General features: G+C 42.2%; 2 protein-coding genes and 1 non-coding gene across 3 annotated transcripts in view; 2 read left to right on the forward strand and 1 right to left on the reverse strand.

Moving 5' to 3' along the window:
- The window catches only part of Chrm5 (cholinergic receptor muscarinic 5), a 56,220-nt gene that overhangs the window by 13,710 nt on the left and 18,647 nt on the right, over positions 1 to 23,863 (reverse strand). The gene's annotated exons all lie outside the window — the stretch shown is intronic.
- The window catches only part of Aven (apoptosis and caspase activation inhibitor), a 139,138-nt gene that overhangs the window by 981 nt on the left and 114,294 nt on the right, over positions 1 to 23,863 (forward strand). Inside the window, exon 2 of the mRNA XM_041678996.1 lies at positions 19,518 to 19,695. Within this exon, the coding sequence (XP_041534930.1) occupies positions 19,518 to 19,695 (178 nt within the window). The remainder of the gene's footprint in view (positions 1 to 19,517; positions 19,696 to 23,863) is intronic.
- LOC121465905 lies at positions 6,746 to 6,873 on the forward strand. Its single transcript, XR_005976697.1, has one exon. It is a non-coding gene; the product is annotated as a small nucleolar RNA SNORA11 (small nucleolar RNA).

Here is a 23,863-nt window from a genome sequence, read left to right on the forward strand (position 1 = left end):
CTAGCTGAAGTGCGACACTATCCTTGATGCAATCATTAATTTCATAAAATGCAAAAATTTAGTGTTTATTTTTTAGAAATATATTTGTGTGTGTGTGTGTGTGTGTGTGTGTGTGAGAGAGAGAGAGAGAGAGAGAGAGAGAGAGAGAGAGAGAGAGAGAGAAGGCTGAGTCAGAAAGATGCTATGTAGCTGCCAAGGACATGTCGGAACCTTACCAATACGCCACAGCTTTGTGGTAAAACACAGACGAATATAAATGGGTTAATTTAAGATGTAAGAGGTAGCTAGGAAGACTCTTGAGTCATTGGCCAACTGTGTTGTAATTAATATGGTTTCTGTGTGATTATTTGGGTCTGGGAAGCCGGAATATGAACAAGCAGTCTCCGCTTATGTGTGTGCGTGCGTGTGGTGGAGGTATTGGGGGGGGGGTGTTGGGGTGCAGGTGTGGAGGTTGGAGGACAACCTTCTGGAGTCTGTTTTCTCCTTGCGCCGTGGATTACCAGGATAGAACCCTCGTCATTAGACTTGCACAAGTGCTTTTACCCATTGAGCTGTATTACTTGCCCCAAAGTATATATTAAAATTTAAATGACGCGTAGTAACTATTCATTTATGGGGCATTAAGTAGCATTTCGATACATGGATACAGTGTGTAATGATGAGATCAGAAGGATTTGATATACCTATCGTGTTAGAAATACATTACTTCTTTGTCTTGGTGTGCGGCCTAGTCTTACGGCAACTTGACACACAAGCTAGAGTCATCTGAAAGGAGGGAACCTCAGCTGAGAAAAATGCCTCCATAAGATCCAGATGTAAGGGGTTTTCTTAATTAGTGATGCATTGTGGGTTGTTTGGGTAAGAAAATGGGCTGTGAAAGCCAGCAGGGAGCAAGTCAGTAAGCGGCACCCCTTTATGGCCTGTGCACCAGTAAGCGGCACCCCTCTATGGCCTGTGCACGAGCTCCTGACTCTGGATTCCTGCCCCGCTTGAGTTCCTCTCCTGACTTCCTTTGGTGAACTGAATAAATTCTTTCCTCCCCAAGTTGCTTTGGTCGTGGTGTTTAATCACAGCAATAGAAGCCCTAATTATGACAGTTGCCAGCATTAAAAGTCCTCCAGGCTAGTGTAGTAAGAAGGGTCGCTTGTTGGTTCTCAGCCACCTGGCTAGCTTAGCCCCGAAACAATTACACAGAAACTGTATTAATTAAATCACTGCTTGGCCCATTGGCTCTAGCTTCTTATTGCCTAACTCTTTTACTAATTTAATCCATTTCTATATATCTCCACGTGGCAGTGGCTTACCAGCAAAGTTTCGTCATGTCTGACTGTAGCTGCGGCTCCATCGCTTCTCCCCAACTCCGCCCTTCTCCCAGCATTCAGCCTAGCTTTTCCTGCCTAGTTCTGTTCTGCCCTTGCCATAGGCTCAAAGCAGTTCCTTTATTCATTAACCAATAATAGCAACACATAGACAGAAGGACCTCCCACACCAGGTTAGCTGTTTTCTAATAATTGACTTTCAACCATAGTTTTCCTACTTTGCTTTTGATCTTTAGAAATGATTCTTTCTAAGTGAGCTCCTGTACCCATTGACCGTCTCTGCCATCTCTCTTTCCTACACGTTTCCTAGTCTCTCATCACCACTATTCTAGGTTTAAGATCAACTTTTTAGTTTCCACATATAAATGAGAAAGTAATACTATTGGTCTTTGCGTATCCAGCTTATTTAACTTAGCATAATATCCCTTAGTTCCATTCATTTTTCTGCTGGTGACCATTTCATTCTGATGTTCTGAAGGCTGACTTTGTGTCTATATATTCTCTTCTTTTGAAAAAGAGACTTTTTAAAAAAATTATGCATATGTTTATGCACGTAAGTGCAAAGCCAGCAGAGACCAGACGAAGGCATCAGGTCCGTGGAGCCCCAGTTAAAGGCCGTTGTGTCCTCCGGAACAAGTACTGTCTCTGAGGGCACCTGCACACACGGCACATGCTTACGGGCACACAAACGTGTAATAAATAAGTAAATAAACATGGGAATGCCACTGTTTCTTATGCATACTGACTCCAGTTCCTTTGGATATGTACCTAGTAGTTAGATTGTGGAATATTTACTGTTTTTCTTTCTTTCTTTTTTTTTTTTGACGAACATCCATATTGCTTTCTGTGATGCTGTACTAACTGATGTTCCCACAGCATATGATGAGAGTTCCTGTCTCTGTATCTTCCCTAGCTCTTATTATTTTTTTCCCTCTTTCTCTTCTCCTCCTTTAGACAGGATTTTACTATGTACCCATGCTTCCCTATCTCAGGATTTTCCTGCCTCTATTTCTAAGCTATGGGATCACACATGTACTTCAATACATCTGACTTTATTTAGTTAACTATTCTTTTGTTTGTTGAGACATAATATTATTGTGTAGCTCGGCCTGTGTCTGGTTCTCAGTTGCTGGCATCACAGGAGTGCCCCAGTTTTATTTTAATTGTGTTTTTGGTTGTTTCTATTCCTATTCTTTCTATCTTTCTATCTATCTATCTATCTATCTATCTATCTATCTATCTATCTATCTATCTATGCTGACAGGGTCTCACTATGTAGACTTGGCTGTCCTAGAACTCACTATGTAGAGCAGGCAGGCCTTGAACTCAGATATCTGCCTTCCTCTGCCTCCAGAGCGCTGGGATTAAAGGTGATCTCTCACAGGAGATTTTTTGTTTTGTTTTGTTTTTTGTTTTTGCATTTGCTGAGAAATTTCTAGATACTCTTAGGCAAATAGTTTGTTCTCATGATTTTGTACATTTGAACGGTTTGAGGTTGGTCCATTTTACAGAGCCATCTCTTGCTGGGTGATCAGTTGTAAATGTTTCCTCCCAAGTCAGGTGTTCTCAACTCTTTTGGTTGTCTCCAATTGCTGTGCAGCTCTTTTGATGTGATCCCATTCGTCAAGGTTGCTGCTGTTGTTTGGGCTTCGAGGTCAAATCCAAAGAATGCTTGGCCCAGAGCAATGTTCTGAAGTGTCTTTCCTGATAGTTTCAAAGGTTCAGGTTTTATATTTAATTCTTATTTATTTTGGGTTGGTTTTGTATATAGTTTATGTCTTCTGGGTATGGATATGCACATGGATTCCTGGGGTTTTCTGTTCTGTCTCGTTGGCTCCCCGCTCCCTTCCTTTTTAGTGGTGGGACTGAGCTTGGGATGGAGTGCATATTACCAAACCACATTTGAACCTCCAGGTTTTTGTACCAGGACCATACAGGTTAGCCTGTTACCCTTTGCAGTGTGTTTTGAGGTCTTGTATTGTAACGCTTAACTTTTATTCCTCTGTTCAAGACATTTTAGGAGTGGTTGTTCTGGTTCTGTGAAAAATATCGGGCTATCTCAGTGGGCATTGCTTTGACTCTGTAGATCATTTTGGGTATCACAGGCATGTGAAACACAGTGCCTAGTTCCCTCTGTGCACCGGGAAGGCTGTGAAACCTTGTAACTTAGTGTCTTCTCCAGTTGCTCCCATTGATGCTTTGTAATAATCATTGCAGATATCACTCACTTCTTTGGCTAAATTTATTCACATATGTCTTATTTTAAGTTTTCGCTGGTATTGGTTATTTATTTAGATTTATTTTTCACTTTCACCAATTTTGATACTGTTATATTAAAAAACCAACTACATTTTACATGTTAATTTTATATTTTGTAACCTTTCTAAATTTATCAGTTTTAATTTTTTTGGTAGTATTGTTTTATATATAATTTATATAACCATATACAATTCTATAAAATATAATATATAAAGTATATAATTATATAAAATATACATAATTAATGTCTTCTGCTAGTACGGGTTGCTTAAGTCCCTTCTTTTCGGTTCAGATGCCCCTCTTTTGTGTTCTTACTTTGGCTGAGACTTTGGAGACAGGATCGTACTATGTAACCCTGGCTGGCCTGGAACTCACTATAACAACCAAGTTGGCCACGAACTCATAGAGATCCGCCTGCCTCTGCTTCCCAAGTGCTGGGACTAAAAGTGAATTGTCTTGATGAGTTATTAACAGGGAGGAAATTAAGCCTATTGGCCGTCCTTGGGATTTTTTACCCCTTTTTCCCGCAGATAAAAGTAAGTAATTAACATTTATTGAACACTTAATTATGAGATTTGTACATCGAGTCATAGCTAAGTCACTCACAGTATTGGTTAAATTACTAATTCACAATTAATCTCAAGATCACTGAGCCTGGATTCAACATAGATCTGTTGCCTCCAAAGCCCACTCTTCTGGTACAGTTTGAAAAGAGGCACAAGCATGAGGACCTGAGTTCAGATTCTCAACACCATGTTAAAAACTTGGCATTGCAGCTTGTACCTGTAACCCCAGCGCTGTGCGGTTGGGGTAGAGACAGGAGGATTTCTAGAGCTTGCTGGCTGCCAGCCTGGCTAAGCTCCAGGCTCAGTGGGAGACAGTGTCTGAAATAAATAAAGCAGAAAGCAGTGGAGGAAGAGTCTCAATGTCTTCTGACTTCTGTAAGCATACACTAAGGCATACACACTTAGATAGACTACACACACATACACACCAGGTCGGGAGATAACCGTTGAGTGATGTTTTCACATACCTTCCCCCTCATGTTTAAATATAATTATAAAGCCATATAATGACACTGGTAACACATTTAGTTCTTTGAATGTTAGCAGACCTTTGTGCTCCTGATCCACATTTATATGACAGATGTATTCACTTAAAAAAAGAGTGAGACAAAGTCTCACTGTGTAGCCCAGGCTGGCCTTCATCTGTGCTACCATCCCTAGGCTGGCCACTTTTTAGTTACTTATATGCAGTAAGGAGCCACTGCGCTGAGGAAAGTGGAACTTTGAAGGCCTATGCATTTGTTTATATTTATTTTGCCATTTTGTTTTCTTTGTGACTACTGCCTGGCCCGAGCAGTAAACAAGGCACTAGGCTGAGTCTCTCACACTTTGTCTGGCTCAGATGCTCAGCCATAGAGCCCCATTTGGTGTCGCATCGAGTCTTGGCAGATGTCTAAGTCTTGTTCTGTCCCCTAGACCTCATGCCAGCCAGTAGTGCCTGTGAGCTTCTTCAACTCAGACTCAAACAACAGCCTCCAGGAATGGTTTTCCCTTTTCCGGAAGACTGAAGCTGTCCTGGCTAGAAGCTGAATGTGGTTAAGTATCCCAACAGAAAATTGCTTTAGGATTATATTTTTGAGCCAGGTTACATGGTAAGTTCCAGGACAGTCAGTCTGTGCTACATTGTGAGGAAAAGGCATTTGCCATTCTTTCTTGTCACTGCGGGCCACTGTGTAGGCATTAGTGTCTTGTTAACAGTGTGCTGTTTTGAGGTATGCTTTTTTCCACCAGCCATATTTCTATAATCCACACAGATAATTCATCCTCAAACTGTTTTACTTATTCTGAGGAAGCCATGCATAATACCATGTCTATACGTTTACATCTACTATCTTTTACAACCAAACGGTTCAGATACTTTTAAAATATCTAATTCCCAGGATAGTCTGTGCACTTGTTAATTAGAACAAGGAGCAGGAAAGCATTTTAAGGGTTGAGAATGTGTTGCATAGCTTGTGTACCGCCCTGGCTTTGGTTCCCAGCACCACATAAACCCTAGGTATGGGGTTGCATACCTTCCTAGAGCTCAGAACAGGAGGCAGTCTATAAGAAGTTACACAATAATTAAGATGCCAGCATGGCATTTCAACAACAGCCATAGAAACAGTTAAAATAAAACTGCATCACTATTTTTATGAATGACTGGTCTTAAATACTGCAGTGACTTGATATTGGCTTTATACATTTAAAAATCACATCAATACAAATTTTAGCAGTACAATTCCAACTGTTTCTTTTACTTTTAAACTCATAATTTCTTCTCACGTTTTCTTCATAAATTTATCGTGGGTAATATATTTTATGCTAGGAATTTGTTTAGTAGCTGCCTTGCACTTTCTATGTAATCATTTTTGTTTTATTTTGTTTCTGTTTTGAGACGGGGTCTCACGTAGGGCAGACTCACCTTGAACTTTAGATTCTCCTGTCTCCACACCCCCGTGCTACGATTTCCAAGTGTTAGAGGCATTTTATTAATATAAAGTATAATTAGAATGACAAGACTTCGTATCAAATTCATGTATTATTTTAGATCATCAGTTCTCTAATTTTATTTTTGTATTATGAGACTGACTTACCAACACTGAGAGACTTTGTTAACTGATGTGTGTTTGTGAGAAAGTCACTGTGTATAGAGACCTATGTGTTGTCCAGTGTGAGTGGATCGTTATCATCTGTGACTGGGAACAATTAAAACCATTCAGCTAGTGAACACTTTCATGTATGTGTGTTTGGAATTCCTTGGGCATCTAGAATTGTGCTGGTATTGTTTATGTCTGTTCATTTAACCTTGTGTTCTTTGCGAGATTAAGTGTTCGATCCAGTCTGTGTGGGTTACTTAGAAGTGCACGTGACAGCACTTCAACAGCACAAGTTCTGTTGAAAAGATTTGCTTTTCTTTTCTCTTCAATTGTATGAGGTGAGGTCTCTTGTTCTTCAGCCCAGGCTGTCCTGGAACATGATATTGTAGCGTGAGATGGCCTTGAACTCTTGGTCCTCCTGCCTTACAAGCTGGCTGGAATTATAGGCGTGTGCCATCAGATCTAGCAGGACACCAACTCCCCCAAGAAACAAATACCAGAGTTGAAAACCAATCTGTAAATTGGGGTGTGCTCAGAGCAGGGGGCCTGAAGAATGGCTTCTCTGTTTATACCACACCCAAAAGGAAGCTGGTCATGTGTGAGGAGGCTTACAGAACGTTTCGCCTTCCTCTGAGCAAATGGCCTACACATAGAAAAACAAACAGAACAAAACCAAGAAAAATAAAATTGTGTCTTTTAACCAAATCAAATAGATGAAGAGCAATTGACTTCTCTGTCAAATGAAAGTTGTATTAACTCCACCTGCAAAGCCCCTAGCTCCAAAACAATGAAGAGAGAACACCAGGCCCAGGGCAGGAGGTGTAGCTAGGTGTGAGAACGTGTGCCTGGGTCCCGTCCTTAGCGTGGGGAAGACATTCCAGTCCTAGATACCAGCCCCACTTTGAACTGTGCTCAGCCAGGTGAAACTGGCAATCAAAGCCAATTTTAGCTGTGACCAGTAGGTGGGGCAAGGAGCATGTTCACGGAGCAAACACGCCTGGCTTAGAGCAGGCAAACAGCCGCAGGGAAAGCGCCTCATTGACTGGATCTTTACTACTCAATTGAATGCTTTCTGATGTTTATACCCCTGCTATCCCTAGACCTGAGAAATAGCACCTTCTCATCCTCATGCTGTTTTAAAGAAAATTCCGTTCTTCTTAAAGAGTTTCTATTGTGTGTAGTATTTGTCCCTTGTCCTACGTTACTCCAGAACCTTTTCCTACAAGTACATAAATCTGAACTTCTCCCCACCCCTTCTCCCTGCTTTCTGCTCTTGTTAGTTCCCTTTGTTTCTCAGTTTCCCTTCTTCCATATAGTTTCACAGACATATACATAATTTTATATGTCTATAAAATCTAGGAACCACAAATGAGAGAAAACATGATAATTTTTTTTTCTGAGACTAGCTAGATTTGCTCTTATTACCCCCAGTTGTGCCCATCTTCTTGCAGTTGCTGTGACTTTCTCCTTCCTTATGGTTGAAGGAATTCTGTTGAGTGTATAGGTCGGATTTGCTTTATCCATCCCTGCAGAGGAAACTTTTGATGGGAGAGTGTCTTGCTTTTGAGACATGTGAGATGTTTACCATGCCTGATCAGCAGCATGCATGCCTGGACCAAGACCAGTTGATAAATGTATGTGCTTAATGTGGCTGTGGGTATTCTATTCTTAGCATGGCATTTCCAGATGGAAATGTTTCCTGACACTGACTTGTAGGCCTGGAGTGTTGCCATGTTTCTAAATGTTAGTGTAACTTTATGTATTAATGTATATTGGGGCCCAGAATCAAAGTAGAACTTATATCCACAAAATACACATGAAGTAGCAAACTCGGGAGTTGTTAATTTCATTTGCATTTTTAGGATCTTCTGATAGGTTGATTTTTTTTTAGTGTGCGGTCTTCTGGATGGTAGACATAGAATTTACACGTGTAGTGACTTTTTTGGTGCCACAGCCACCATAACTCCCATTTTACCCAACTATTGTATCCTTAAAAACACATCGATTTCATTATTATTTTTTATTGATTTGTCTGTGTATTGAGCAAGTGTGTGCTGATGCCATGGGGACCAGAAGAGGGTATTGGATCTCCTAGGGCTAGAGTTGTGGGCAGATGTGAGCTTCCTGTCTTGTGTGCTGGGAGCCAAACTCAGGTACTCTGCAAAAGCATTACACACTCTAAACCCTCTTTACTGCTGAGCCATCTCTCCAGTCCTCCATTCATGTTAAAGAACAAGTCTATCCGGGTGTGACGGGTGGCAAGTGCCTGTAATCCTGGCGCTCAGAAGGCCGAAGCAGGAGAACCATTAGTTTTTGTTCTGCCGAAACTTAACTCCTCTTGGCTTTTTTAGCTTTTTTCCCTGTGCTGAGTTTTTTCTCTTTTTCTTTTTCTTTCCCCTAACTTGACACAAGCAGGAGTCACCAGGGAAGAGGGAGCCTCCATTGAGAAATTGCTTCCATTAGATTGGCCTATAGACAAGTCTGTGGTACATGTTCTTTTCTTTTTTTTTCAAGTTTATTTTTATTTATTTATTTATTTTATGTGCATTGGTGTTTTGCCATGGATGTCAGACACGTGGGTGCTGGGAATTGAACCCTGGTTCTCTGGGAGAAGAGTCAGTGCTCTTACCTACTGAGCCATCTCTCCAGCCTCACATTTTCTTAATGACTGATGTGGGAGGGTCCAGCCCACTGTGTGTCACCACTCTAGGCGGGTGGCCCTGGACTGTATAAAAAAGTAGGCTGTGCAAGCCAGGGCCATGGCAAGTCAGCAAGTCAGTAAGCAGGGCTCCCCCATGCTCCCTTCGGCTCCCGCCTCAGCCTCCTTCAGTGACGGACAGTGATCAGGATGTGTAAACCAAGCAAGTTCTTTCCTCCTCTAGTTGCTTTTGGTCATGGTCTTTGTCATAGCAACAGATAGAGCAAATTAGGACATTTCTCTTGAGAGTTTAGGATGCAATTTAAGTTCAGCAGCTTCATAGTTAGAAAGAAGAAAACAACATCAGAATTTAATTTGTACTTTCTCCCTAAAGAGTATTTAGACATTTTCAGTGGGGATCTAGGGATTGTGGAATTAAATGTTACTTCGGATTTCTGTGAAGCAGAGGTCAATAATCTGCCAAAAATAAGGCCACAGTGCTGGCTGGCACTGCTGACTCCTGTGCTAGACTACCAAGGCATACTGTACTGAGGCGCAGCTTCCAGGCCTTGGCTTGCCTTACCTCCCCACCACACTGATCCTGGGATTTGCATTTTGTCCTGCTGGATCAGGAGCTTTGAGAAAATCCACCTTTCTCTAATGTAAGGTGAAAGCTTTCTCCTTTTCTCAGCATCTTTGCTGCCCTTTCTTTTAATTAAAAGATTTCCCTTCCTAGTGTTGGAAGAGCTTCCTAAAGGTCACACTTAGAAAGAGCTGCAGAAGGGGGAGGTAGATTGCAGGACTCTGTCCTGCTGTAGGAGAAATGGTCTCCTGAAATCCACAGAAACGTGCCTTTTCTTATTTTATTTTATTTGTAGTTTTTGCTCCAGTAGGAACAGGAAGGGAAGGAGGTTTTCTAATGTATTGCCATGGTACCATGCAGTTAAGGATCAGTTTAATCAGAGGGGTGTGTCAGGCAGGCACCCACCAAATGCCATGCACTGTGTAGCAAAAGAGGTTGAAGAATCCCTTGTGCATTTGCCTTTACACACTCAGCGCCTTTCCTTCTACTTACAAAATACTTGTGACTGAGGTTGCTATATAACCGCAGCAGTTGCTGCTTGGTTTCTCCGGACCTCGGGAACCACTTCTAAAAGCTCTGTGAGCACTTTCTTTCCCTCTTCCTCTCGTTAGTGCCATGTGTGAATGCTCTCGAGGAAGAAATGATTTTGACAGGAACCAAATGCAGCTAGCCCTCAAAACAGAACAGACATGTGCTTCCTACACCATCCACCAAAGGAAAATGAAAAGGAGGACAAATTCAAGAGGAGCTTCACAGGCTGGGAAGAGCCCTTACACAGAGACTTTTCACACACTCGGTACAGTAGCTCCTTCTTCCTTGTGTGGTCAGCATGGGTAAATGACTGTCACCCTTGGAAGACAAGAATTCTGCCAGATCTGCTTTTTCTTTTGTGTGAAATGGCAAATCAAACAGTCTTTGCTGGTCAGACTGGGTTTGCCCTTTGTCTAAGAAGAGCTGAAGGGTTGTGTGGCAGGGCTCAGTAAGAGCCGGCATGAGCAAGAGCAGCAACTTAGTCCTTAGCAAGAGGAGGGGAAATGTTATGTAGATACTGTATTTGAGTTTTGTGAAATTTGATGTAGTAGTTATACTTAAAGCCTTTTGCCTCGAGGAGAATATGATCATAATTTGATCAAGGGCTCAAATGATGTGGTGGGACACGTCGTGAAGACACTCGGGTGCCAGGGAAGGTCAGCAAGAATGGTAGCTCACTCTCAGCCCTTAGGTGGTGTGAGGAGAGGGGACCTTAGCACAAGGTGGAGTCAAACTTTAGCAAGAATAGGCAGAGTGAGCTGTAGCTTACATTTGTTTTGTCTGCCTGCCTATCTATCTTCCTCCCTCCCTCCCTTCCTCTCTCTCTCTCTTCCCTTTCTTCCCTCCCTTCTCCTTCCCTTCCCCCCATGCCTATAACCCAACATTCAAAAGTTGGGTTTTTTTTTTTTGTGCCAACAGTTGACTTTTGTTTTAGTCTGATGTGACTTGGAATCACTGTTTCAGTGATTGCTGGAACGCATTTCAGTAAGTGTTTGAGTCCGAGATCTGTTCATTTGTGTGGTTGGTAAGTTTTGGAGTGGGAGTAGGATCTATTTCAAATAGACCTTATCTGTATTCATGTAATTGATTATATTGAAGATCCTGTCTACTCTCTAAGGGCTTCGCTGAAGTTAAACAAGATCATTGAATGAAAATGAGTTTGGAAAGATGTCTGATTTGGGGATGTACATCGGACTGAGTTCAGTCTTCCAGCATTGTTCAGTTTCTGGCTCTAGACAGTTAGTCTCTCTCTCTTCTCTATCAGTAATCATAAGAACTTTCCCAAGGCCTTTAGGTACTGAGATATTTTACATTTTTTTCTTTTTAATTTCAGACAGTCTCATTCTATAGCCCCAGGTTAGCCTTGAATTTACTGTGCATCTCAACTTGACCTTGAACTTGAAATGATTCACCTTAGCCTTTTGAGTGTTGGGGTTATAGGCATGGGTGACCACATGCAGAGAAAGTTATTGTTTTCACAGTAATATTTTGCTCAGTGAAGAGACATGTTTACACTTCAAGATATTTTCATTCTGTTTCTGCCTATAAGACCTTGGAAAGTCCCTCCCTGAACCTTATTTCATTTTTAAAGCCCAGAGAAGTCAATGGAAAATGGATATTCTACAAGAAACAGTATTGTTTCAGTCTAATTTCCATTTTGTCTCCCTGGATTTATAGTATAGAAGAAACTTGTAAAGCCACTAGTAGGAAAGGCTCCCTTCAAAATGGAAAAGGAAGCTGGTCGTGGTGGCATATACTCATAATCCCAGCTCTCGGGAGACTTGCTGCTAAGTTTGAGGCGAGCCTAGGCTACACAGCAAGACTCTGTCTCAACTCCACCGTATTACTCACTAGTAAAACTTCAATCAAAAGCATTGAAAGAATTAATACACCCAAACCTGGGGATGCTGGCTGGTAATCGTACCTACTCCGGGGGGCTTAGACCAGAGAATCTCAAGTTCAAGGCTTGCATGGGCATCTTAGTGAGATCCTGCCTGCCTCAAAATAAAAAAATAACAAAAGGTAGTAGGTACAGCTCAGTTATGGTATGTAGCTAGCATGAGGGAGGCCTTATTTTTTTAGGTTCAACCCCAGTTCTGTCAAAAAACAAAAAAAATGAAGAATCTAAACCTTGCATGGCAGTGTTTGTCTGTAACCCTAGCACCTGGGAAGCCTGGGGCAGAGGATTTGGAGTTTGAAGTCAGTCTCGGTTACCCAGTGAGGCCCTGTCTCAACAATAAAGACTGTTGAAGCTATTTTGTGCATTGGTTGAAGTGTATCAACTGCAAGAAGACATCATGATCCTTGTTTTGCAAGTGTTGCCAGGGAACTGGATTTTTAAAAGTTTTAGACATGTAGGCTTCCTGAAGCCACTTACCTTGGTAATTGGCATCTTATCAGAACTGACAGCTACATGGCACTAGGGACATTACTGAAGAGTCTTAAGTGATAGAACCTTCAGAGGAGCGGATGAGATGACACTTCCTTTGGGGAGCTGCTCAGCTTTCTTGGATCAGGATGGATGAATGGCATTTGGCAGGGTCGCTTTGCTTCGCTTCATCTCTCTGGAGAAATGTGAGCACCCCTTTAAGGCTACTGTGTAAGGACACGGGAAATTTTAAGAAACTTTGCTTGATCAGGAGTTGGTTAAGGACTGGGTTCAAGAAATTCGCAACATCCTGAAAGCAGGAACCTCTTCAAAAGTATAAACCACGAAATATTCCTAGCAGGTAGCCACCTATGGACACCCAGGTCTAAACAGAAGCAGGAGTGACTGCTGGTGGGGGAGGGCATGTACAGAAGCAGAAGTAGCCGCATACAGGGAGTAGAGGGTGTACAGAGGTAGTCTACAACTGTGTCTAGCAAAACCAGCCTCCTTGACCCTGAGTAATATATATGTCACCCCCAAATGAGGAGTGGGAGCTCTCCTCACTGCACTGCTTCGTGGGTGGAGGCTTTGAACTCCCAGCTAGCTGAGTTGAATTTTGCATGCAGAAATAAACCTTGCATTTGCATTCTGGACTCGACTGGATTCTGGTGGTGGTCTCTCTGGGGGTCTCAACTTGGGCATAAGAGTTGGCGAATTGTTACCAGATGGATTGGGTGGTGGATTTGGGAAGGAGGTGGATTTAGTTAAGGAGGGAAAAGTTTAGCCAATATCTCGATAGCAAGAGACTAGAAAAAGCAGTGGTTTAGAACTCTGAGTATGAAAAAGAAACAAATGTTATACTATTTTATTATTATTGAGATGTGCGTTTTCCCATGTTGTCTAGGTTGGCCTTGAACTCTTGGACAAGAGCACCCCTCTTGCCCTGGCCTCCTAAGTGTGAACTACCACGGCACACCGCGCCACACCGCGCCACACCGTGCCACAGCAGTTTAAGAACAAACCCTTTGTCATTTGTAAGGTACCGATACTGTTTTAAAAGGGAACTGCCATTACCAGAGGAAGGAATTCTACATGTTTATTGCAAGCTTTATTCCTGCTGCAACCCATACAAGCCCACAAAGACACTACTAGTGTTTAGCAAACAGTCACAGGTTTCCTCCCCCTCCGCTCCTTTCTCTCTTCTTGGTCCCGGTATTATATTTGGGTCTCTCACATGCTAGAGAAATGCTCTGTCACTAACCTACACCCTAAGCTTCCTTTTAATTTTGAGACAGATAACAGGAGCCTACCACTAGGCCTTGCTGTTTGTTTTTGCAAGGTTTCTTACTCTGTATCCAGGGCTGGCTAGCTTAGCCTCTCAAGCCCTGCTATTGTGATTGCAATAGTGTATAGTGTATTGACACGAACTACTGCTGCTTGGCTTGGCTCCAAGTGGATTTTCTTCTTAAATATTTATTATTTTATGAATATGTGTGTATGCCAGAGTGTATGTATGGTACCCTATGTGCAGCTTCTCACAGAGGCCACAAGAGGACCTTGAATTCTCTGGAACTGGAGTTGACTGGTGGTAGTGACCTGCCTTCTGGTACTGGGGGCCAAACCTGGGTCCTAGGAACCAGATCCTCTGGAAGAGCAGCAAGTGCTCTTAATTGATGAGTCATCTCTCCAGTCTCTCCAAACAGATTTTTATTTCAGGAAGTAGGGTGCTGCTGCAACAATTATCTTAAAACATAGAAGTATCCACTGGCCTGGGTAATGGGTGATGACTGGAAACATTTGGCGATGCATATTAGGGGTCTAAATTGACTTGAGACTGTCATTGGAAACGTGAACCCTAAAGATAATCCAGGGTGGATCTCAGGTAGAAAAGAGGGGTATGCTGCCAGATGTCTGGGAACTAGTGAGCTTTGTTCCAAAGTGGCAGAGACCTTGGCTACATCCTGGTCTCCTGTTGGTGTTTGTGTGTCAGTGGACAAAGAGTTGCTCACCCTACTGTTCTGAGAATAAAAGTGTTGCCACACTCTTCCCTCTTAGTGGAACACTGACTCGTCCTTTCTGTTCCTGAGTTGCTGGGATTAAAAGTGTGCACCACAACGAGCTGATAAAGAATTTTAGATTGTCCACCCTGAGTAGTTGTCTACTGAAGGACTTCCTTCATCTTCATCTTCAAGTCAAATTGACTCTTGCCTTTTAGAAGTAAAGCAGTACTCATTTCAGTTGAGACCCTCTGTGTGTGGTTTGCGTTGCCCCTGGGCGGGATGATAGCACAGCAGTATTTGATGGTAAATAACCTAACTGGGCTTCTGTTGCTCTGTGAGCACTGCAACCCATGATGTGGAAATGACCAGTGTGGCTTTGAAGTGATGTCAACAGAAAAGCAACGCCTTGTTTATGGAATACTGCATTTTTCAGTATTCCCACGTGCTGTGTCCATGTCTGTATAATGAGGCAAATGTCTCCTATGCTTTATTTCTTCTTTCTGCTCTCCTCTGGTGGGTGTTCCTCTGGCCCTCACATTTAGGTAGGAGCAATGAGATCCTAGTTTGGTGACACTTCTAATTTGAGATTAGAGAGTCATTTATCTGCAGGAGGCCTGCCTGCTTTGAACACTCAGTGACTACTGAATGATGATACTATCAGGGCCCTTGGTTCTCTCCAGGTCTCCAGCCTTTCATTTCCGTGTTTGTTTTCCTGCAGAAACATCCTCTCAGGTGTTTCCAGCCACAGTTGTGTCTTACATCAGGACCATTATCTTCCCAGGCTCACAGTTTGTCATGTGCTTTAGCTGCTCGGAGATTTCAGGCTAACTGGAGAAGCTTCTTTGAGCTTTACCCATAGGGACAACAAAAGAATATTGGGTTTTCCCACAGTAAAGCCTGCTAACACTTTCAGCTCTAGTTCTCGCCCCCATTATCATCAGCCCCAGGTATTAGTTGACTTACGTGGTGGAATTAACTCAGTAAATAACTTTAATCAGCCAGCATCTTTGGGTCTTCAGAATTTTATGGAGATGGCAGCCTTGAGGCTTGAGGTTGTATTTGTAATCTCTAGATTTTAATATAAATGACCATTTTCTTGCTTTTGTAATGAAGCTTATGATATTTAATGACTGAAAAAGTTCATGAAAGGCCAATTTAGTCCATCCTTTTAGGAAAGTTTTGCAGTTTCATTTAGGTGAGAATTATTGATTAATGTGAAATTTGTTGGACGAATGATTTACAGAGGGCCAGAGTAGCACTAAAGCAATGTCCTGGATAGAAATAGGGACAAATCTATACCATGAGTGCGTTAGGCCTGTCATTTGACCCTTCTGAGTCATCTTGTTAGTTGTGCTGGGGTTTCCCTTTGTCTGTCAACTGATGTGATATATCACTGTCTAGGGGACCATGTATGGCATATTGCACCCAAGACATATTTGACTGTGATATAACACTGCCCAGGGACTGTGTATGGTACATTGTTGTCAAGACATATTTGACTGAGCATTTAGGTAACATTGGAAACTAAAAACAAATCTACAAGAAATTTACGAAAAACAGAGACGAAGACAGACAGAAGATAGACTCTTCTGCATGCTCCCTGTCCTGGCCTCGTCAATAAACGGACACACTACAAAGAGAGCTTGTGCTGGCTTTCAGTGATGTAGGATAGTGAGCAGAAAGCATTGGGAACTTGCTAGAAGAAACGAGCAGTAAAGGAATTTGTCTTGGAGTGATGGGGCTAGAAGTAGTCTGTGTGTCCTGGGTGTAGTGGCACCAAACTGTAACCTCAGTACTCAGGAGGATGGCCAGGGAGTGGTGGCACATGCCTGTAACCTCAGTACTCAGGAGGATGGCCAGGGAGTGGTGGCACATGCCTGTAACCTCAGTACTCAGGAGGATGGCCAGGGAGTGGTGGCACATGCCTGTAACCTCAGTACTCAGGAGGATGGCCAGGGTGTGGTGGCACATGCCTGTAACCTCAGTACTCAGGAGGATGGCCAGGGTGTGGTGGCACATGCCTGTAACCTCAGTACTCAGGAGGATGGCCAGGGTGTGGTGGCACATGCCTGTAACCTCAGTACTCAGGAGGATGGCCAGGGTGTGGTGGCACATGCCTGTAACCTCAGTACTCAGGAGGATGGCCAGGGTGTGGTGGCACATGCCTGTAACCTCAGTACTCAGGAGGATGGCCAGGGTGTGGTGGCACATGCCTGTAACCTCAGTACTCAGGAGGATGGCCAGGGTGTGGTGGCACATGCCTGTAACCTCAGTACTCAGGAGGATGGCCAGGGTGTGGTGGCACATGCCTGTAACCTCAGTACTCAGGAGGATGGCCAGGGTGTGGTGGCACATGCCTGTAACCTCAGTACTCAGGAGGATGGCCAGGGTGTGGTGGCACATGCCTGTAACCCTGCACTTGGGAAACTGAAGCCTGAAGCATCAGGATCTGAGAAGAACCTGGGCTGCATAGTTCGATTCTCTGAGAAACAGAACCGAATCAACCTTTCAAATAGTATGTGTGCTATAGAAAATGAAATGTATTGAAATGGAAAGTTAGACCCTGCTTACTTAATAAAATGTGTAAGTATAACGGAAGAAAGGACTGGGCCTATGTGTGTCGTGGTGCTCTCTCGGTGATGAGAAGAGGTTTTTCTACTGTAGGGCTTTGTGTATAAAACACCAATAGCTCAAATGTGGGTTTTAAAATTTATCTTAGTTTTTGTCTTTATCGTTTTCTACAAGGCAAATGTCCTGTTTCTGTGTTAGCAAAGTGTTGTTTTTTTAAATTATTTTAATTAATTCTTAAAGAATTTCATATAATATATTTTGATTCTATTCACTCCTCAATTTTGACCTTGACTCCTTCCAAATCCTCCTCACCTCCCTGTTTTCGTCCCCTACTTTCTAATAATCTGTTGAGTACAATTTGTACTGACCATATACTCCTGGTAGTGGGGCCATCCAGTGGAGCATGGTGGACCTACCTGGAGCCACACTCTTGAAGAAAACTGACTTTATTCCCGCAAAGCCATCACCTACCTACAGGTCTTACTCTGTAGCCTAGGCTGCCTGTAATTCATGGTGATGTTGGAATTATAAATACGTGCCACCACACCTAGCTAATTGGTTTTTTAAAAATATTTATTTATTATGTATACAATATTCTGTCTGTGTGTATGCCTGCAGGCCAGAAGAGGGCACCAGACCCCATTACAGATGGTTGTGAGCCACCATGTGGTTGCTGGGAATTGAACTCAGGACCTTTGGAAGAGCAGGCAATGTTCTTAATCTCTGAGCCATCTCTCCAGCCCCACTAATTGGGTTTTTTAAACTCATATTTAACTGCTGTATAAAGCTAATTGCCGGTTGGCTTGGATATATTAGGATATTATATCTTTTGGACTCTGCTTTGAACTATGTATTTAGAATCTACATGCATGTGCCCTATAAAGGGCAACACTTTTTTTTATTATGGAAAGTTTCAAATCTACAACACAGAGACTAACTGTACACGGAATTCCCACCGCTCACCACCCCAGCTCGGCAATGTTCATGTAAGTAGTTTATTTCCGGCTGCCATTCCTCTCCATGCACTATTTGAACCAGCTCCCAGATGCCATATCTTTTCACACACGGTTGAATATTTGCACGTAATGCACGCGAACACTATAAATTTATTACATCGTTATGAATCAAACAGTAAATAGTTTTACTAGCTCATTCTTAATAAGGTCAAGTGAGTAGTTATTGTTTGTCTTCCTCAGTTGTTCTAATGATGACTATTTCCTCTGGCTAGATTATTCGAATCAGAGCATAGATAAGTCCCCAGTCTTAACATTGTCAATCCACTGGGGTTGTGTGTGATGTGCTGGGGATGAAACCTGGGACCTTCTGCTCCTGACAGCCACCCAGCTCATCAACTGGACCTTCTGCTCCTGACTGCCACCAAGCTCATCAACTGGACCTTCTACCCTTGACTGCCACCCAAGCTCATCAACCAGGACCTTCTGCCACTGACACCCACCCCAGTCCATTAAATTTGTTTAATCTGTTTCTCTTCTCTATCACACCACCATTTTTCATTTCCAATTTCTTTATTTCCTATAATAACGTGTATAGTTGTTTTGCCTGCTTGTATGTCTGAGCACCATATGCATGCAGTACCTGCAGAGGCCAGATGAAGGTGTTGGATCCTTAGGAACTGGAGTTACATAGAGATGCTTATGAGCTAAGAGTGTTGGGAATTAAACCCAAGTCTCTGGAAGAACAGTCCGTGCTCTTAACCACTGAGTTATCTCTTCAAACCCATCACAATTATTATTGTTATTGTTATTATGTGTGGGAGGGCAATGAGGTGGGCACATATGTTGCGTAAGGGTTGATTCACTCCAGTGGGTTTTGGGGATTGAACTCAGGGCACAAGGCTTGTGCAGTAAAAGCTTTTACCCACTGATCTTTCTCACTGGCTTGCGGTTTATTTCTTGAAACGATTAAGCAGTCGTTTCTAAGTATACTGTAGGATTTCTTACAACCTGTTGTTCTCTGCATGCTTCCTTTTAATGCCCATGGCTAGAAACACTCAAGAATGTCTCTGAGTTGAATTCCCATTAAAACATATTTGTGAGGTACATTTGCAAATACCTAAATTTCCAGGGAGAGATGATTTCTATTTTGAAATAATCAAAATTATTTATTATTAATGTGTGTGTGTGCATGTGTGATGCATACCATGTGCCATAGTACACATGCACAGGTCAGAGGACAACTTTCCTGAGTTAATCTCTCCTTTCTTCTTCATATGGCTTCAGGGATGGGACTCAGGCTTGTGCATCAAGTGCCGTTATCCCAAGTCATCTTGCCAGGTTCTGGTCCTACAGTCTTACCCATCCTATAGCCTCAGTTATTTCAAGTAGATGAAACAGTCATTTTAAGTGGGGCTAGGTCAGGCAGAATGTACTGATTTCCTTTACATACTCATTAGAAAGTTACCCTGAGATAATGCTCTGATATACTGAGGTTCTTTGGAAATATTGCCTAGAATCCCCACCTCATTTACAAATTCAGTTTTTTAGCGTTACAACCTGTATTCTATTCTTTTCCTTACTTTACTGTAGAGACTCCTAAGGTCAGGATCCCACTGTCTGACTATTGCTTTGTCTCTATTGATTGCAGGTGGAAGGTGACAGTGATTCAGAGACCCATGGAGAAGAGAACGACGAGCAAGGAAATTTTTCTAGAAGGAAGATTGTCTCTAACTGGGATCGATATCAAGATACTGAAAAAGAAGTCAGTGATGAAAGTGGAGAATCCCAGCGGGGGACAGATTTCAGTGTCCTCCTGAGCTCTGCAGGTATGAGTTCCAGTGTGTGCTGGCTGCTTGCCGGGAAGACTGCATAGACATTTGTTACTTTTTGAAATCGCTTTAAGATATTATAGTGTATGTGTGAGTGTGTATATGGGTGTGTATACTTGTGCCGTGATATGCATACAGAGGTCAGAGGACAACCTGCAGGACCTGGTTTTCTCATTCTACTCTGTGGGTCTTAGACATAGAATTTAGTTGTCTGACTTGGCAGCAAGAATCTTTACACACCGAGTTCTCTTGCTGGCCCTTGCCTAGAAGTTCCAATGCCTGCGCTAAACTAAGAATAATAATTGATGAACCTATTCTGAGTAGGAAAAATTGCAAGGGTATTAAATTGTAAGCCAGAAGCACAAGATTCAGTCTGGTGCTGTGAACTGATGTTGCTCATAGCACAGCCCCTTTAGCTGTGGATTTGAAACGCATTCCACTCTAACTACTCAAGACCTCAAACCCTAAGTCATTGTATTGGTCAACTGAGTGCTTCCATTTTGTTACCTGCACTTCGGCCAATTATAATTTATGAACACTTTTTATTCAAGGTAGGAGGAAGAAACAGAGTAAAAATGTAGCTGGCTAGTTAATTCTTATCAGCTATTTGGCTAAAAGATCTTGGAGGAGAAAATTGAAATAATGCAATTAAATTAACTTCTATTCTGCATGTGGGTTTAATGCAATCAGTTGTATAGTTAATTATTTGAAGAGCATCTGGCAATAAGAGATACTGCATAAATGTTTGAATTCAATTAAAATTCTAGTCTAGCCCAGCAGGCATGTTCTTTGGCTTATGATTTTGGTTATTTCTTTTAGCATTTTATTTACATAATTTAGAGCAAGGCACATGGCTGAATCCTCTGTTATTTTTTGGTAGTCTGCTGACTGATTTCTATGAGGTTTGATTATCTCTGTCTTGGGAGATTGCAGTTGACATGTCTTTGCTGTGCTCTTCTGCTTCCGCTCCCCTCTGCTACTGGTTTGTTTATTGGCTTCTCACTGCAGTACGACACTGGGAAGAGCCGCCCTGCCTTTTCATGCATGTTGGTCTCCTGCTGAATTATATTTCATTCTCTAATCATAACATTTGAAGAACATCCTTTGATACACATTCCCTGCTCCTTATATAGTCATGGCAGTTGCTTGGGGTAGGAATTAGTGGGGAATGGCTGTTGCAGTTTTATGGAGTGGCCAGAGAAGGTCTTACTGAGAAGGTAACATTTGACTAAAGTTCTGAGGAAGGTGAGGGAGGAAGCATTGTGGATATACCTACAAGAGTCTTCCGGGCAAAGACAGCAAGTTCAAAGGCTTTGAGGGAAGAATGCTAATGGATCGTCTCTAGGATTTATTTCCGTGTATAACAGTTAACTTTGTGGATTGGTACTCGAGGAGGAACTTTCTTTCTCCCCCATTTGGTGTTCACTTGTGTTGATGGATCCACCCTGGAGCGTTGTTTACTGTTACCCAGGGAATTTAAGGATCCAGCACTTCCATCTTTGAGGAATCTCTAGAGAATTCTAGTGAATGTGCATGAGTTCATAGATGATTGCTCAGGGGCTCTCAAGTGGAAGCATACCTACTAATAGTGAAAAGAACGCAGAGAGGTATGAGTGAGTCTCTCAGACATCCTGTTGTGCAAAAGAAACATCGCCCACCTGTAGGAGACCTCAGTTTCATTCTGTTTAAACATGGGACCCAGCTGTGCTGGTATTCACCTGTGATCCGGTGCCTGAAAGGCTGAGGTGGAGGGTCACCTCATTAGGCTGCACATTGAGACTGTATCTCAAAGGATCAGACACAAGACAAAGTTAACTGTGTTATTTAGGAAGAAGAAGAGGGGTAGTGGTTAGGGAGAGGCATACAGCAGGTGTGTAGGCCTGGGCACTCCTGTGACGTTGGTTGTGCTCCGTTTGCCTGGATGATGGTTACCTTGGCTTAATAATTATTCTTTAAATTGTTCATATGTATTCTGTTATTTTTTGGAGGGAGGGTTTTAAGATGAGTCTCTCTGTGTAACTGTCTTCGAACTCATTTTGTAGACCAAGTTGGCCTTGAACCCACAGAGATCTGCTATCTCTGCCTCAGGAGTGCTGGGATTTTAATTTTACAAGTCTTCCAATAAAAGACACTCTTTTGTAGAACTCATCAACTTGTACAGACAGGCACTGCCTGCCTTGAGTCTTTAGCTGTGGCTGGGAGCATCTACATTGTTATTTCCAGAGGACATGGGAAGGCATATGGTTTGTTCTAGGTCATACTCATTCTGGTGGGACAGGGAATTTGCAGCTGTCTGCTCTTCCTGTAAGCCTCTGAACAAGATAACTAGGTCGCTAACTTTTGTTTCTAAATAATGTTCTTCTAATCTTCAGGTATGCTTTAAGAATTGGGTAATGGGGGCTGGCGAGATGGGTCACTGGCTAAGAGCACTTGCAGAGGACGAGGGCTCAGTTCCCAGCACCCACATGGTTGTTGACCACCGTCTGTAACTACAGATCCAGGTGATCCAGTGCACTCTTCCAGCCTCTGCAGGAGCCATCCCTGCATGTGGTACACATACATGTATGCAGGCAAAGCATTCAGACACATAGAATAAATAAGTTTAAAATAAAGTTTGGAAGTGGGCTGGTTATGGTGGTGCATGGCTTTAATCCTAGAACTCCGGAGGCAGAGGCAGGAGGATCTTTGTGAATCTGAGGATAATCTGGTGAGCTTCTGGACATCCAGGACTATATAGAGAGACCCGGTCTCAAAAAAAAAAAAAAAAAAAAAAAAAAAAAAAAAAAGAAAGAAAGAAAGAAAAAAAGAAAAAACCCATCAAAAACAAAAAACCCAAAACAAACAACAGCAACAAAACCAACCAAAACCAAAACCAATAACAGTAAAAGTTTGGAAGTGGTAGCCTGTCCTCATGTACCATCAGGGTTAAACTGGTATAAATAGTAAGTCTTCAAGCAGTTTTTTTTTTCTTTCTTACTAACTCCCATCCCAATAGTCATTTACTGAGTTCATGCCATGAGCACTGTCGGTTCCTTTCAAGATGCCACTCATTACCAGAGTTCCAAAGTGTTCATATTGTAAGCACAACACTAGGCTAAAACTAAAGATAAACATGGAAGAAAAAAAATTAGGTCTGAGTGTATCAGCTCTGTTTAATTTTTAGCGAAAATATGAAAATGACATGATTAGATAAGTTTGCTCATAGAGTTATTGAAGAACCAGTCTATCTCCATTTTAGGCGTAAGAGTCATCGTATAATAGTAAAGACAAACTAGGTTCATTCCTGTTTATGATTAAACCTCTGTTTCTCAAGAACTGGGCTATGTCCCACCTGTAACCTTAACTACAAATGGCTCTGTACTGCCCGTTCCAGGAATGGCAATTATGTCTTTGTTTCAAAAAGTTGTTTATAAGCATCTTGTAACTCTACCTTTGTTTCAGAAGGTTAGATGGCCACCTATGACTCCCTTGTTATGCCCACCTTCCAACCATGTCTTTATGTCAGGGGGTCTTTAGGTCTAACTTGTTTGTCCTGCTGCTCTAACCCGACATGTTTTGCTTGCCAAATCCCTGTTTGGAAACTCCCTTATACTTGAGCTATAAAACCTTTTCTTTCTGCCCTTGCTTAGGGTTATTTACCTTTTGCTTTGTTTTGCTCCCCCCCTCCCTTTTAAAGTAATCTTCCTTATAAAGTATTAGACGGTTTGTGCCTTTACATCAGAGTGTCTGGGCTATGAGTAAGATCTGTATAAAATTTTTAGCAGATTCAGTACCTTAAACACCATGAGTAGAGAATACCTTGTACTCAGCCTTACGTTCTAGTATTTCCAGTTTATAAGGTTGCACCAGTTGGGTCTGATTGCATCTTGTTCCTAATGCTTATTAATGGTCTGATAGTTTGTACTCAACAGAAAGGTTTGTTTTTAGTTTTATCTTCATATATTTCCAAAAGTACTATCCAGTTTGCTCAACACTGCTACTGTTATATTATAGTCTGTAATATAGACTTAAAATTTATGACTTTTATTTTATATGTATTGGTGTTTTCTCTACATGTATGTATGTGCACCACATGCATAGGCCAAGAGAGGGTATCAGATGCTCTAGAACTGGACTTATGGGTGGCTGTGAGCATCTGTGTAGGTTCTGGGAACTGAACCCAGGT

The sequence above is a fragment of the Microtus oregoni genome, unplaced genomic scaffold (genome assembly GCF_018167655.1).
Source record: "Microtus oregoni isolate MIOR12 unplaced genomic scaffold, Mior012 000031F_ref0000149, whole genome shotgun sequence".
Lineage (NCBI taxonomy): Eukaryota > Metazoa > Chordata > Mammalia > Rodentia > Cricetidae > Microtus > Microtus oregoni.